Here is a 14,457-nt window from a genome sequence, read left to right on the forward strand (position 1 = left end):
ACGTCCAATGAGCCTTACCACAGACGCCTACCCTTAGATTACAGTACGTTTCGTTCCTTGGTATCACGTCCGTGGCACGTTATCACGCAACATCTCCAAATTGTTGAAGGTTGGTCCAGAAAACGCTGATGCAATCATACAGCGGAGGAAGAGAGGTAAGTTGGTGGTCTACCGATGGGCGATAGTGCGGTAGGGTAGGTGTAATATTCGGTGAGAAAACGGCCTTCTCGGTTATGCGCCTTCAAGAGTGCCTATTGAGGATGAATGCCTCGTCCTCCATCATCAGAATGATCCTCACATTCCGGGCGGTGCGTGGCTTGTCTCACGTGTCCATCTTCTCCGAGCATTCCCGCGAGCTGGTCTACCGCTGAATGTAGGACATACCCCGCCTCCTTATGACTAACCCCAAAAGGTCAACACAAGATAGATTTAATGCATACCTACGCTACATCCCGGACTGAAGCATAAGCACTATAAATCCTGCAGAAAAACAAAAGCCTATAAGTTCAATCAAATGGCCTGTTGAAAACTCCACGTTGTGTTGCTGCACTGCATGCACAATTCTACCTGCTACAATGTCAATATCATATCTAAAGTCTTTGCTATTCCGCAGCAGTCCTATTAATGTGACTTCAGAACCCTGGTTGGTCCCGGAGAAAGATACAACTGAGGTCTTGACGTTGCCAGATGGTCGCAAACTCGGCTACTCGCAATACGGTTTGTCGACAGGGAAACCCATCTTCTACTGCCATGGGCTACCCGGCTCCCGTGTTGAAGCGGGCCATCTTCACGAGGCAGCGCTAGAGGCAGGCGCCCGCATCATTGCAACAGATCGCCCTGGTATGGGCTTGAGTACCTTTCAGCCGGGAAGGACGCTCTTGGACCACCCCAAAGACCTGGAGCATCTTGCGAATCATCTCAAGATCGAAAAATACGGGGTGATGGTAAGTACAGCATAACGATCCTGGATTTATTAGGGTTATTCCGCTAACTCAGAGAAAGGGTGTGTCGGGAGGTGGTCCATTCGCCCTTGCTTGTGCGCGAACAATGGCTCGCGACAAGCTTAAAGCCGTGGCCATCGTGTGTGGAATTGGCCCACCAGATATTGGCATGAGCGGAGCGGCCTGGTTCCAATGGCTTGGATTCACATATGGATGGCGCTATAGTCCTCGTCTTGCCGGATGGTTTTTTCATCAGCAAGGCCAGTTTTACTTGACAGATGAACAGCGTTTGCAACTCCGTCTGCAAGAGGCGGAAAAGAACAAGGCGAATTTTCCGAGGCAAGAACTAGGTCTCTGGTTGGACAAGGAGATTGTTGCAAGGATGGTTATGGCGAGTCGGCAGTATTATCGTCAAGGGATTGAGGGTGTGAGTCACGACGGATATTTGTGTGGAACAGAGTTCGGGTTCGACATTGCGGATATCCGGACTGACCTTCCCATGCGGCTGTGGTATGGACAGCATGACACGCATGTACCTCCGAATCACGGAGTTCAGATTGCGAAGCGGTTGGGAGAACATGCCTGTCTAAGACTGGAAGATGAGACCCACGCGAGTATATTCTTCCGTCGGCGAAAAGAGGTTCTGGCGGACTTGGTGACGTACATTTAGACATGATGCTGTGTATGTTAATGTGTCCTCCCTCATGAGGTGAAATAGGGAAATCGCCGCTTACTCATGATGGGTTATGATTTCTCAGTCAGTTACACTTCTTTTTGTTCTCTAATAATACAAGCTGGAGCCAGCTGGTCTGAAATCTATTTCATTGACTGATTTAGATTCTATTTTGTTGCCAGCAACGTTCAGTCGGGCAGTCAAACTTTCGCGCATGCTTCAGCGGGCTGGGGCATAAAGCAGTAACATAGAGGAAACAGTTGAGTTGTAGGATAAGCCCACCAGGAACGGTGCAGCTTCGCGGCTATCACTTGACACTATCACTTAGCGTTTATTTTCCAAGCTTCCGTGGCTGTGAAGCTGGCATCTGTCATGAGCGTTGTGACTATTACAGAGGTTCAACATGTTTAATTGTTTAATTGCCCCAGTATTGCCACTCAAACACGTGTTCTTCCTACCTAGACAAATCTCAGCAGAGGGATTTGAATACTATTTGAGTCAACTCATTGCGGTCCTCCTCTGTTTTTGTTGGACTGCGCGGACGCAAATTGACGAAAGCAATATGTGGGCGCATTGAAGATATGTCTCTTGAGCTTCTAATGTTATTTTTTTCCTTTTACAGTTGACAATACACTTCTCGTAGGTCAAGAGATTAAGTCTTTTGAGGGTTTTTGGTTCGCTTCTCTATTAAACTATCTATCCTACGCATACGTAAAGGTAACTACGGGCAAATACAAAACATAGAAAGCGGCAGCAACCACAAGACACAGGTAACGGTGAGGGTTAATGTTGTTACACCTGATCCGCCAGTCCCATTCAAATTTGACCTCAAACCGACATTCCAACATATTGATAATCACATGTAGCGCCTAATCTATCTTATGCAAACCCCCCGCTTCTTGATGGTTGGAGTGGAAAGCCTGGCACCCCAGCAGTAAACGATCGTAAAACAATAAACCCTGGTTAGGGTAGAGTTAGATGCAAGTGCAACAGTGTTGTACATGTCTTTCGTGGGCTAAAACTGAGTCAAGATCATTAACGCCTGCAGCTGCGAGAAGCTGTGTGGTGGAGATTACACATTGTGGAAAATTAACCTTAAACTCAGTCCCCCCCTTCGAGGACTTGCACACATGGGACATGAATCGCGATGGTCGCTTTGGTTGCAAGAGTAGCTGCCCGGTATGGTGGGTATTTAAGCTTCATTGATTCCCTATCATCTATGCTCTTTCTAAACACAACAAACTTATCTCCTTATTCTGCTGTGTTCAAAATACGCCGTTGTTCATTACCATGAACGTACTAGGTCACTTCAACTACTATAACGGATTGGGGACTCCCGCTCTTAACGATCTCGCAATCATCGAGGGGACTTCTCCACACAACAAGATATACCAAATGCCAGTTGCTGACCTGCGCTCCTTATCTACTCCTTTGTCAAGTTACACACACGAGAAAAATGGATTCCAGATTTTGCGTCAACCTCTTCCAATTACTCCCTCTTCAAGCTTGATCCACGATTACAAGACGATGGTTCAAGAATACTATCCCGCCATGACAGATCTGTTGAAAAGAAAGCTCGGTGTACGATGCGCGATTGTGCGCAAACACTCCATTCGCGATATTCCAAGCTGGGCTCCAGTTGGCATGAATCCCGAGGTCGGGTTTAATATTGAGTCTCTTGCACCATTCAGCATTGCACATTCCGACTACACGCCAGCAGGCGCTCGAGGGCATTTCCGCGCGATGAAAGAATCCCACTGGTTTCCAGAAAACGGAACGGCAGACGGGTGCACTACGAAGGCCGAGCGAGAAGACTTTCTTCAGCTGCGCCGAGAGATTATTGACGCCGAGGATCGAGCGATTGCAGAAGCTGGACTTGACCCGGAAGTGGAGGGAGATGATATCCTGCCAAGCGGTGGTCACTGGGATTGGGATGGTGCGAATTACAACGGACCACGTTACGCCATCTTCAGTGTCTGGCGTGCGTGGGAGACTGTACGTCGAGATCCTTTAGCCGTTATGGATATGAGCCTCCCGCAGTCGCAAAAGGTAGATTACGCTCCGCTAACCAGGACATATCGCGATCGTCCTGGCTGTGTGCCGTTTTACTATAGTCAAAACGCCATGCTTCGGCCTCCGCAGGCGAGAAGAGATTCTGGATACGAAAGCACCAATATTGAAGGAGGCCGAGGACATCCTTGGCGCTACCTCAGTGAACAGACGCCGGAGGAAGTCTACCTGATTAAGTTCTTCGACAGCGAAGCCTTATTGCGAATGGATGACGGGAGGAATCAAACGGTGCTCATGTGCCCCCACAGTGCTTTTCAGGCTGCGGGTATGGAGAAGGAGCCTGTTCGGCGGAGTTGTGAACTAAGAGTTTGGTGTATATGGTAAAAACGTAGAAGGAAAATGAGCAACAGGCTCTCAACATTGGTATCTCGCTAAGTAGGTATGTGGACTATGTGGCCGCAGAGCATAGTGTGTACGTACTATAACTCCAGCATCGCAGATATGCTTTCTTTCACTTCGCGACAACCCCTATACAATCAAAAAATTTCCCCAGTCGCCCGACCTGAAGGCGGCGCGTCGAGTGACCTGGTAAATTTTGAGTCAATCACTAGCGAGGTGGGCAAACTCCCAGAAAGGTAAGGGACGCGGTGTTGCTAAACATAAGAAGTTCTCGTATTTGGAAAGTAGCCTCTGGCCAGATAACTAAAACCGCCCTGCTTATCGTTGAATCGAGATTTCTGTTGTCCGCATGATTCCCTGGCCTTTATCGTCCCTAAGAATCATCTCCTCACTATCGGATCGAGAGACACTAGTACCACCTTTGTCGTAGACTGCGCTGTGAGTACTGTTTCCAACACCGGCATGGTGTGCATCTGGAGACCCAGCAAACGGACGATCATGCATCTCATAGTCTCGCTGGCTGTCCTGTACCCTGTACCCTCGACGACGCATCGATGTGTTTGTTCCAGTCGGCCTCCGGTTTTCGTATAGCTCACCATGGTATCGGTCGCTGGATGATATTTTGAGGGCGTGGCCGACGAGAGGCTTGAGGGATGGGGCGCATGCGGCGATGATTCCGAGGTTAAGCTGGAGGCTGAAGAAGTCAGATTTAAACTAGTAGGTATGATGACTGGAGATGAGGACTTACAACTCCCAAAATTGAATACTTTGGTGGCTATTCTACCGTTAGAAATTCACATCATGCATCGCCGGGACTAGTTCTCTTACAAAGTCTTATCCATATCTTTCCCGTAGGCAATCTGGTAGATTGATTTGATGACGCCCATAGCAACGGCACTTTTCGGTCGTTAGCGAACTCCATAAATGCGCAGCTGTCATGGGGAGGGATTTTATTACAAGTAGCCGAGACTCAATACAATGATCAAGTAAATTCGGGTTCGAAGTTTCATCTGGAGAGTCCAGATGATGGTTACGGGTAGAGTCGCAAAGCAGACATCGGTGAATATGTTGAAAGCTGTGTTCATAAGGGCGAAATTGATGAAAAGAGTAATCGGGTAGCACTTGGGTTTGATACTCTTGTCCCAGTATCCTTCTAATGGCTGGCAATAGAAGAAAAAGGTCATCCAAGCCATGATGCTGTAAGCTGATACGAAAACTGTACATTACAATGTCAGTTACCGCATATCTTTTCCGCAAACTTGAGACATACCAATCAATCCCCATAAGCATCGAGAGTACCAAGTACTGCGACTGAGTCGTAACAAAAATAGGCCGATCGAGACCTTCAGCAGAGCCAAGCCCGCGATGGAGGAAATGATGGACTGGAAAAAGCTCGACTTTCGCATAATAATCATGTCATCTTCAGGAATGACGATTGTATGCCTTCCAAGCCCATGGAACGCCTGTACTGAAAATATCGTCATGCCCGCCACTGCACAGAGCTGGCCTATCTTAGTTTCGAAGTCTCAGACAGATACAAGTCTATCACTCACCATAGCAACTACCATGACATAGTCATCTCTTCCCATGACCTTGACTATGGCCATGCGAGTGTAGACTCGCAGAGCAACGAAAAGCAAGGCTAGAGCGTGGAATCCCCCCGTAACACCAACAATCATGGCGGTGTTGCTCTCTGCGGCCCACTCGGGATCGATCGGTGGTGTTGGTGCACCGGGTGGCTGGCTCGAAGACATTTTACACTAGACGTACGCGCATCTGCGCTAGCCATTCAACGATTAAAAAAACATGAAGGAAGATCAAGGTAAATCATACGTGGATAGCACGGAACGAGGTTGTGGGCTGACTATATGTAACAATATGGGGCATGCCATGCTGTATGCAGCCAGCGGGAAGGAAGCCGACCAACACTGGTCAATTCTAAAACCAACTGGTGAGAGAGACCGACTCCGAGTTCTCCGCAGGATGCAACGCAAATGCGTGCTGTCACAAAATTTGCCTGCAGGCAAAGAAGTTTCAGGAAAGAGACTTCATAGAGACCTCCCATCAGCGTGGCAAGTTGAGGGACATCGATGTGGTGTGTTCGGCTTCATTGAGAATGTGATCTCCGAAGGAAGTGATCCAAGAACATCATTAGCGAGCAGCAAGCCTGCGGCGTAGAACGGAGGTGCGTCTTCTAGTCATCAACTGCTATCGGAGGTTTCTCCCCTTGCATTAGGCAGAGCATATGTCCTAAGGGGTGGTAGCGGAGGTGTTCTGCAAAGTGATAGGACAAGAAGATGAAGAAGGGTGGATTTTGGGGTGCCTTCAATGCGTCACATTTCTTTTTTTTTCTTCTCTTGGCATCAGGGTTTCTAACCTGAATACTCCTATGTGTATGCAAAGCTCCTAAAGTAGATGACCTAGCTTCCAAGGCAAAATTAAATTATTGACATAATTGTCGTAGCAGTAACAGTAGCAATCTTGAGCGCAGCGAAGAAAGTGAAGCAGGTTACTCCTTTCAGGATCCAACTTTGCCTTCTTTGCTGCAGTATCTCAACGGCAGCACTAACAGCCAGCCTGGATAGGTCATCAAGGCCGATCCATGTCAATCACAGGCATGAACAGATTTGATTTACGTGGACCTGTTCTTCCGAGCCTATCGTGTTGAATGGTTTGAAAAGGATCACTTCGGCCTTTCGGCCCCCAAGAAAACGACATGCAATCTCCAGCCGTCCCCGAAGCCCCAGGCCCTCTCCACTTGATACTGTCTCCACCAGGTAAGTTGAGCAGGGCTACTACGATCCCTTCCCTTGCCTGTCAGTTCTTGCGAAACTTGCATGCTAGCATGTGTCCTGCGGATAATGAACCTTGAATCACCAAATGTCAACAGTGGGGAAACATAGTGAGGCCAGGGTGGCTCATAAAGAAAAGCAAAGAGATTCGTCGGTGTTCTTCAACACCGAGCAGCCGCATCCGACTACAACAAGGTTCTTCTGCATAATCCCATGTTGAAGTGGTGTGATGCGGGCCGGCGTAGCTCAAACCCCATGCTCCCCGTTGGCACTAGTAGATTTTGGTTGGAAGGTGGCGGAGCCCGCATGGCTTGGCGTGATGGAACCAACACATAGTCACATTTTGAACGGGATGCTGGCCTAGCTTTGTCGTTTTCGCTCCCCCCCCTCTCTAAATTTCCGTCCTGGTGGCGTTTTTCTGGCGTGGACCTGCATGACATCCTATGTGCTGCGCCGTAGTAAGCGGCGAAAAGACACCACACCTCTGTTGCTTACACGAGGGGACACATGGAAGAGGAGGGCCCACGGCACTTTCACTTGCAGCACACACAATTCGGAGAATCGGCTCGGGATTTAACATGGTTGAAGTGCCGTGGTGAGCAAGTTTGCGGAGGTTTTTTTTTTGCTTTTCATAGAACTTTGGTTTAAAGTTAGACATAAGGTTGCTGTATGCTCCAGATGTAGGGCTGAAAGCAAGAAACTTTGGTTGACAACAGAGTTCTGTCAAGAGAGAACGCTTTGGACACCAAGTCGCCGAAGCCCATCGGATGCTCCCCTTTGTCTCCATAGAAGTCTCATCCGTCCAGCAGTCGTTCGATCGGATCTTGTCCTTCGGTCTCCACTGTTGACCGCGCGCGTTGTCGGCCATGGATCAGGGATCCTAGACAAGACCGACTATCCTATCTAGGATGCCACCACCGAGAGGCCGAGAAGTTCAAGTCCCTACTCTGTACAAGGCCCCCTAACATCTCCCATCTGCATGAAGTTGACCAACAACTGAGTAAATGTTCGAATGTGGCCAAAATGTGGCGATGAATTCGTCCGCCAAGCTAGATACCAAAATCAATTATTGAAATTAAGTCGGCAGTGATGAAAGGGGCACTTTCGCGCAATGTCTTCTCACGGTATATAGAGGACCTTCTAGATACTCCATTACCACGTTTTTGCCTTCCTTTTTCCCACCCACCTTCCTTACGCCATCGCTCTGCAGATCTTTTCCCTTCATTCCTTCGCGGCCGTGTCTGGTGCATTTGGAGCCCCTCTCATCAAATTTGAACCATTAAAACCACCGAATACAATGCACGCCGTCAAGCTCATGGCCGTTCTCGGCCTATCGGCTGTCACTGCTGCCGCTCCTTTCGACACGCCGCTAGAGGCTCGCGATGCTGGGGATGTTCTCGCAGACCTCCAAGCTCAGGCTATGGAGAACCTGAAGGCTGCAGAAGCCAATGGGACTTTGTCCAAGCGAGGGAACTGCAACCTGTTCAATGCACAGGTGCGCAGGGACTGGTAAGCCAATTTGGAGACTTCTCTTGGGAGTCAATTCAGTATAGACTACTTGGTATTGGAAACTGATGTGCCGTTCTCTTCTTTCAGGGCTGCTTTTTCCACAAAGGAGCGCAAGGAATACATCAGTGCAGTGCAATGCCTGTTGACTTCTCCCTCCAAGTCCGACCCTTCCTTCGCGCCCGGCGCCCGCAACAGATATGACGACTTTGTTGCCGTTCATATCAACCAGACTCGTACCATTCACGGTACCGTAAGTTGCCAACTTGCTTGAATCTACCCATTTTCGGTTACTGATTGGTATAGGGTAACTTCTTGACCTGGCATAGATATTTCACCTGGGCATATGAGAACGCTTTGAAGACTGAGTGTGGTTATAAGGGAGCTCAGCCTGTAAGTCGACCAAACCCCATTACAGTGTTGATTATCGTTTACCTGACATTCATAGTATTGGAACTGGTTCGCACACACTGATGACCTGCGCAAATCTCCCGTCTACGATGGCAGCGAGACCAGCTTGAGTGGCGATGGCGAATACTTCCCTCACAATGGCAGCGTAAGCCGTGCTCCCAACGGCAACATTGAGGTTCCTTCCGGCCTCGGTGGTGGCTGTGTCATGAGCGGCCCCCTCGTCAAGTAAGAAACTTCACTTAACATTGATCATGGAAAGCAGTCTAACAGGATGATAGCATGACTGTTAACCTCGGCCCTGTGTCTCCTGGCATGGACGGTCTTCCAGTCAACCCCAACGGCCCGATGGCGCATAACCCTCGTTGCTTGCGCCGTGACCTGAGCGCATACTCAGCCTCTACTTGGCTCACGACCGCCAACCTCGTGAACGTCACCATCGGTCAAGCCTCCAAGAACATTGCGACTTTCCAGAACGAGCTTCAGGGTCGCTTTGGTGACGGATTCCTGGGTATGCATGCCGCCGGTCACTTTGTTGCCAACGGAGATGCTAGCGACTTGTACTCCTCGCCCACGGATCCCACTTTCTTCCTCCACCACGCCATGGTCGATCGCGTCTACTGGCTCTGGCAAGCTTTGCACTTGTGGGAAGCCTTTGAGATTGCCGGCACCATTACCATTCAGAACCTGCCTCCTAGCCGTGACGCTACCAAGGAGGATCTGGTTGAACTGGGCGTCCTTGCACAGGACCGACCTATCAAGGAGCTTTTGAACACCATCGATGGTTCTCCCTTCTGCTACGTCTATTTGTAGACGAAATCATTGGAAGGAAGCATAATATTTCAGAAAGTTTCCGTGGCTTCTAATAATAATAGATAATTCAACCATTCCTACACCTCTTTCTTTGATACCATGACCCAACCTGTGTAATCTGTGACTAAACCTTCTTGTTAAGCCTGTACCCTACCTCAACATTCCTGGGTTTCACTCAGATGCGTATTTGACGTGCTTCAGGAGATCATGACGACTCCTAGATAGATACCCGAAGTAAGCTGCACTAGTCTACGGTTGTCACTCTAACCGGTGAGGTTCTCATTGCAAACAAAGCTCAGAATCAGGATTTGCAATGGGCCGTCTGGAGTGGCGAGTGAAATTTGTACGAAGCCGTTACGGAACACGTCCTGCGTGCATAGGCGAGTACCGAAAGACGCTGCCCAGTCAACTATCTGCATGGAATATAGCGGTGGTTTCATCATCTCGGGATGCCTTTGCGACACTTGTAACCTGCCTTCCAGACATGATAGATATTGGTATTGCTGGACTTTTCATCTGCCAACGCCTATCTTGAGAAAGCCTCCCAAGGTATTGGGTACCTTTCATCTTGTTGTCCACAGCACAGCGGCGGAGGATATAAGGGCGGCTATGGAGCCCGTGGAAGCACAGATGCTTCCAGGTGGAAAGCACCGCCCGGTTTCTTTGGTATTCTCGAAGCCAAAAGCCTTTCTATCATACCTGTTTTGACAGCCTCAAGAAAGCAAAGAGGCTATCTGGAGGGATTGGCCGCAGAGCTCAGGCTCTTACGTGAACGAAGTCAGCCCCTTCAACAGCAAGTTTCAGAAAGACTTTTACGACGGGAACTATAATCGCTGTCTCGAGATCAGAGATGAATGCCACCCTGGTTCAATCTTGTACACTCCTTCAGAAGTGGGAAGTCATAGATGGAAGTGTAATTGGAATACTGGCGAATTGTGACTCGGTAGACTGACCATGGGCATCAGCTGCCGTTTGCATGATGATATCTGTGAGCTTTTGGGCGCTACTTGACTAGGTGTTAATAATCAAGGGTTTGAAAACAGGTATATTTATCTTGTTTGGGAATGGTTTTCTCCCTGGTTCGGAAAGATGGGATGGCGACAACTTGTAGGACGCAATTAGCGCAGAGAGGCCGTGATGCTGTATGCTCTTGCACTATGCAAGTTCATTCGACTATCGATCTCTAATAAGTGCTTGACTGGAGGAATGAACGGCTCTTACCGTATCTCCAATTCGCATATTCATCAACATTCGCAATCATATAGCGAATACCTTCAGGGGTGAATAGGTTGCTTGCACAAAGCATACCCATTACCGATAATGTAGCTCAATCAACTTTCATTCAGGACTTGCAAAGGCCAGGCTAGCATATCCTGCCAGAATGGGCCTACACTACGCGATATTGAATGAACCAGAGAAGACCCACAACAGCCAAAAGCCCAATAATGCCGATATCGATGCAGCATGGCCGCGTAGAAAGCGAACACAACCACAGCCTCCGGCTGTTGCTGATACAGGGCTTCGATATACTCATTCGTTACATAAAGCGGCAAGGCCATGACTGCGTGGATACCGAGCTCCTCTCTGGAAGGATCTTGCTTAGCAACGTCGAGGGCCCACTGAACCCCTTTGAGTGCTTCAATACAAGTTTCGGTGTATGCTGAGTATGTTGTAGGCGACTTGAAAAACTCCCTTAGTTCGTTCGTCTCCGTTCCAGGCGCTTGCGTGTCAGTCTTCCGGGCCAGAGATGCCACGTATAACAGAGGTTTCAAGTCAGACTGAAGAATTTGGGGCCAATACTTCTGGGTGACAGCTCGCACGCCGCGATGAAGTCGCGAGTAAGTGACAAAGTTTTCGATAAACCCGGCTAGCGTGCCGTGATGTTGCTGAAGCGTATCGTGCAGCACATGTATGCCTAGAAACGATGCGAAGATGAATGTTGGCATATATGTGCTATCTGACAGATGTTGTTTAGCTTGATTGAACATCCCAAGTGCGCGAGTCTGTAGCTCAGTGGCTTGGTGGCGGTATAGAGATGCATTTGCTCCATTTTGTGTCGATATATGAAGCGCAGACAGCGCAAGAATCTGATCCAGGAGGTATGGCGCCGTCAGAGCGTGCTCCATTGCGACGTCCATGATTGGCCGCACATCCCCTAAAAGAGCCATATACTCTGACATGTTGGACTCAGCATAGTGAAGTAGGACCATGTGAGTTACGGTAAAAGTGGTTCCAATACATGACAGATCGTCTGCTGGATCCTTCGGAACCACTAGTGAGCGTCTGGTTTCGATATTGTTGTGGGCAGAGACGCCATTGGCTACACTGGATGATGAGTCGTTATGATCGAGGTCAGACTTCAGATAAGAGCAAGCTCGCTCTGACATGACACAGTTTCGGCACTCTGGACGGGTCTCATCGCACTTGATGTGGCGCTTCTTACACCCGCTGCAACCGTTCCTAGATTTCCGGTGAGATCGCCGGGCTGGGAGCCTGGCGGATTGCGGTGGTGACATCTGATTAAGGTACGTCGGGCTCTGGAGGGAGATTGGATGAAGCGGATGTGGTAACCATAGAACCTAGAAAAACGAAACCCGCGGAACTGTACTCACCAACCTGCTAGACTAGATTAATACCTGTAGTCTTCACAGTCGGGGGGTAGCACTAGGGCTTGTGTTACGCAATGCGCCCGCGGCACGGTCCGATTGGAATGTGGCCTTGTAGCCTTATACACGTATTCGATCTCAAGACCCACTCTGATACGGTTATAGCAAGGGCCTCTAGCGTGGCGATCAGGGATCACTAGATCAAAATTTGAAAACTACTCAACAAGGCCATGGTCATGGCTACCTAACCGTGAGATATGGTTTCCTTCAAGTGCTGGCAGATAGTCAATTTAAACGCCTTTAATATACGTATATACTATATCTTACTTATGTGATGTGTGTCACATTTTATGACTTTTGTTTTCCTTTTTTCTTTTCTTTTTGCTGATAGAGCTATCGTTGGCAAATAACAGAGTGGTCAGACAACCTCATAGTCGAGGTCCCCTCTGTGGAGCTGATAGAACCGTGCACACTTGGTCTGTGTACATTTGAGGTGATAGTGGACCTGGAGAAGTTTTTAGCTAGTTACGTTTTCTTACGAAAGTAAATACCTTACCCTAACCCTGAGGAGCTCGAAATTTCGAGGATATATTCCCTAATCTAACCCTTCAAGCCCGCCTGTCGCCGTTGCCACTCCTCACCCTACTTACACTAATCTTACTTATCTCTAGAATTTAACCAAATTCTCTAAGCTATGTTTTGAAAAGCCTTTAAGAGTGATCATAGGCTAGATCGTACTTTTTTCGAACTTCACGGTCACCTCAGGTGCGCAAGACCAAGTATGCACGGTTCTATCAGCTCAAGAGGGGGGAGCTCGACTATCAGGTTGTCTGGTCACTATATTTTCATGGTCATTGTCAGATTTAAGGCGCAACTACTGTGATTCAGTCTTTAGACCGCAGGTGTGAGTTCCACTTTTGGACCTCAGCTGATTGTAAGACGGGTTGTGATCATTGCATAGATTGAGGCATGCATTCAACATGAGTTAAAGCCCTTCCAATCCGTTAGATAGCCTCTTTCTAACACCACATATGTGATGTGCTTAAGAGGATTATGAAGAGTCCTGTAGAGGTGCTCGAAGTAGGCTGCGAATGGAACCCTCATGAGACCAAGCCGCCAATCACATATCGCTTCTATGCATTTTGCATTGGCACTGGGATTAATCTGACCTGCAGCTGGTACTCCACTACTGTCATCATTTGGCTTGTATTATTATCATGTGCACAGTGAAGAAAAAAAGGCTTACACGGCCATGCTTGTCAAGCACAGAAGAGCATTTGAATGAGCTTGTCCCTTCCCCCAAATTCAGATTCAAGACTACAAACCGTGATAAACATTATACCTTAGAATGGACGAGCCAAGAACTTATTTTATTCTGCGAAACACCGATCACGAGCCGGACCGCCTGATTCAACTCGGCCAGCTCATCGCAGATCCACGCATCCCTTACCGCCGAGTCGCCCCTCCTTTCAAGCCTATCCCGAAAGATCTCCTACATCATGCGTATAAGGATGATTGGTCTTTCGAGACTTCCAAGGGTTCAGCCGGACAAGTTGGGGTTTTCGCCCAATTTCTTGCCGTGGCTACCGCTGAGACTTCAGCCCATGCTTCGCACGAGCTCATGAACTCATGGAAAGCTGCTGCACTAGAGACAGTGTTCTTGGAGCTCGGAGAGGACACAGAATCACCTTATGTAATAGACAGCGTCAACGAAGCTATCGTGCAGAAATGGTTAAAGCGCGATAAGTTTCGGAAGAGAGTACTCTACATGGTGACTGGAGTGAAAATAGCCAGGCAGCCCGAGGAAACTTCATCTACGATTTCCAAAACTACGGGTGCGTCTGCAAAGGTTGGGGGGGACCCAGGAACAGGCGGGCTCGTGTCGGTCGGGGCACAAGGAGGGCTTGACCGATCCAAAGCTGTCTCGGAGAGTAACACTCCCTCTAAAGACTTCGTTTTCGCCTACAGACTGCGGAAGATCCACATCAGCTTACGCGACAAAATCACCCTCGGAAACGATCTTCACGGCGGTGAACTACACGGAGATGGCTACCTAAGCGACCTCAGCACTTCGGAAGATGATACTAGCGACGATGAGATGGAAGAGACATTCCTACAAATGGATGATATTGATGAAGTGTTCACTGAGGAGGCTGATTTTGGGTCTTCACTTCCTGCAACGGACATCAAGATAAGCATCGTTGACGATGACGGGCAAAACTGTTTGGGTATACTAGCAGTGTAGAATCTGGCTCACGAAATTCAACCAATGCCCTGAGCCTATTCGTAGCATTGTTAGTATCTGCTTT

At 48.6% G+C, this 14,457-nt stretch overlaps 6 protein-coding genes across 6 annotated transcripts; 4 read left to right on the top strand and 2 right to left on the bottom strand.

The window, feature by feature from the left end:
• Positions 1-575: 575 nt before the first annotated feature.
• On the top strand, positions 576-1,611 carry CTRU02_205779 (alpha beta hydrolase fold protein; the record flags this gene model as incomplete). Its single annotated transcript, XM_036733849.1, has 2 exons — positions 576-944; positions 1,003-1,611. The coding sequence occupies 2 exons, from the start codon at positions 576-578 to the stop codon at positions 1,609-1,611; spliced, it is 978 nt and encodes a 325-aa protein (XP_036574435.1).
• Positions 1,612-2,904: 1,293 nt separating this feature from the next.
• CTRU02_205780 (GA4 desaturase-like protein) lies at positions 2,905-4,008 on the top strand (the record flags this gene model as incomplete). Its single annotated transcript, XM_036733848.1, has 1 exon — positions 2,905-4,008. The coding sequence occupies one exon, from the start codon at positions 2,905-2,907 to the stop codon at positions 4,006-4,008; it is 1,104 nt and encodes a 367-aa protein (XP_036574434.1).
• Positions 4,009-4,341: 333 nt separating this feature from the next.
• On the bottom strand, positions 4,342-5,777 carry CTRU02_205781 (uncharacterized protein; the record flags this gene model as incomplete). Its single annotated transcript, XM_036733847.1, has 6 exons — positions 4,342-4,717; positions 4,772-4,798; positions 4,852-4,920; positions 4,981-5,239; positions 5,294-5,525; positions 5,577-5,777. 6 exons carry the CDS (start codon positions 5,775-5,777, stop codon positions 4,342-4,344), a joined length of 1,164 nt encoding a protein of 387 aa, XP_036574433.1.
• A 2,335-nt stretch (positions 5,778-8,112) lies between these two features.
• On the top strand, positions 8,113-9,542 carry CTRU02_205782 (FAD binding domain containing protein; the record flags this gene model as incomplete). Its single annotated transcript, XM_036733846.1, has 5 exons — positions 8,113-8,324; positions 8,412-8,574; positions 8,628-8,714; positions 8,770-8,957; positions 9,011-9,542. 5 exons carry the CDS (start codon positions 8,113-8,115, stop codon positions 9,540-9,542), a joined length of 1,182 nt encoding a protein of 393 aa, XP_036574432.1.
• Positions 9,543-10,873: 1,331 nt separating this feature from the next.
• On the bottom strand, positions 10,874-12,058 carry CTRU02_205783 (Upc2 protein; the record flags this gene model as incomplete). The annotated part of the gene is made up of 1 exon (XM_036733845.1): positions 10,874-12,058. The coding sequence occupies one exon, from the start codon at positions 12,056-12,058 to the stop codon at positions 10,874-10,876; it is 1,185 nt and encodes a 394-aa protein (XP_036574431.1).
• Positions 12,059-13,496: 1,438 nt separating this feature from the next.
• Positions 13,497-14,393, top strand: CTRU02_205784 (uncharacterized protein; the record flags this gene model as incomplete). Its single annotated transcript, XM_036733844.1, has 1 exon — positions 13,497-14,393. One exon carries the CDS (start codon positions 13,497-13,499, stop codon positions 14,391-14,393), a length of 897 nt encoding a protein of 298 aa, XP_036574430.1.
• Positions 14,394-14,457: the final 64 nt, after the last annotated feature.

Source organism: Colletotrichum truncatum (genome assembly GCF_014235925.2).
Source record: "Colletotrichum truncatum strain CMES1059 chromosome Unknown Contig_0003, whole genome shotgun sequence".
Taxonomy (NCBI): domain Eukaryota; kingdom Fungi; phylum Ascomycota; class Sordariomycetes; order Glomerellales; family Glomerellaceae; genus Colletotrichum; species Colletotrichum truncatum.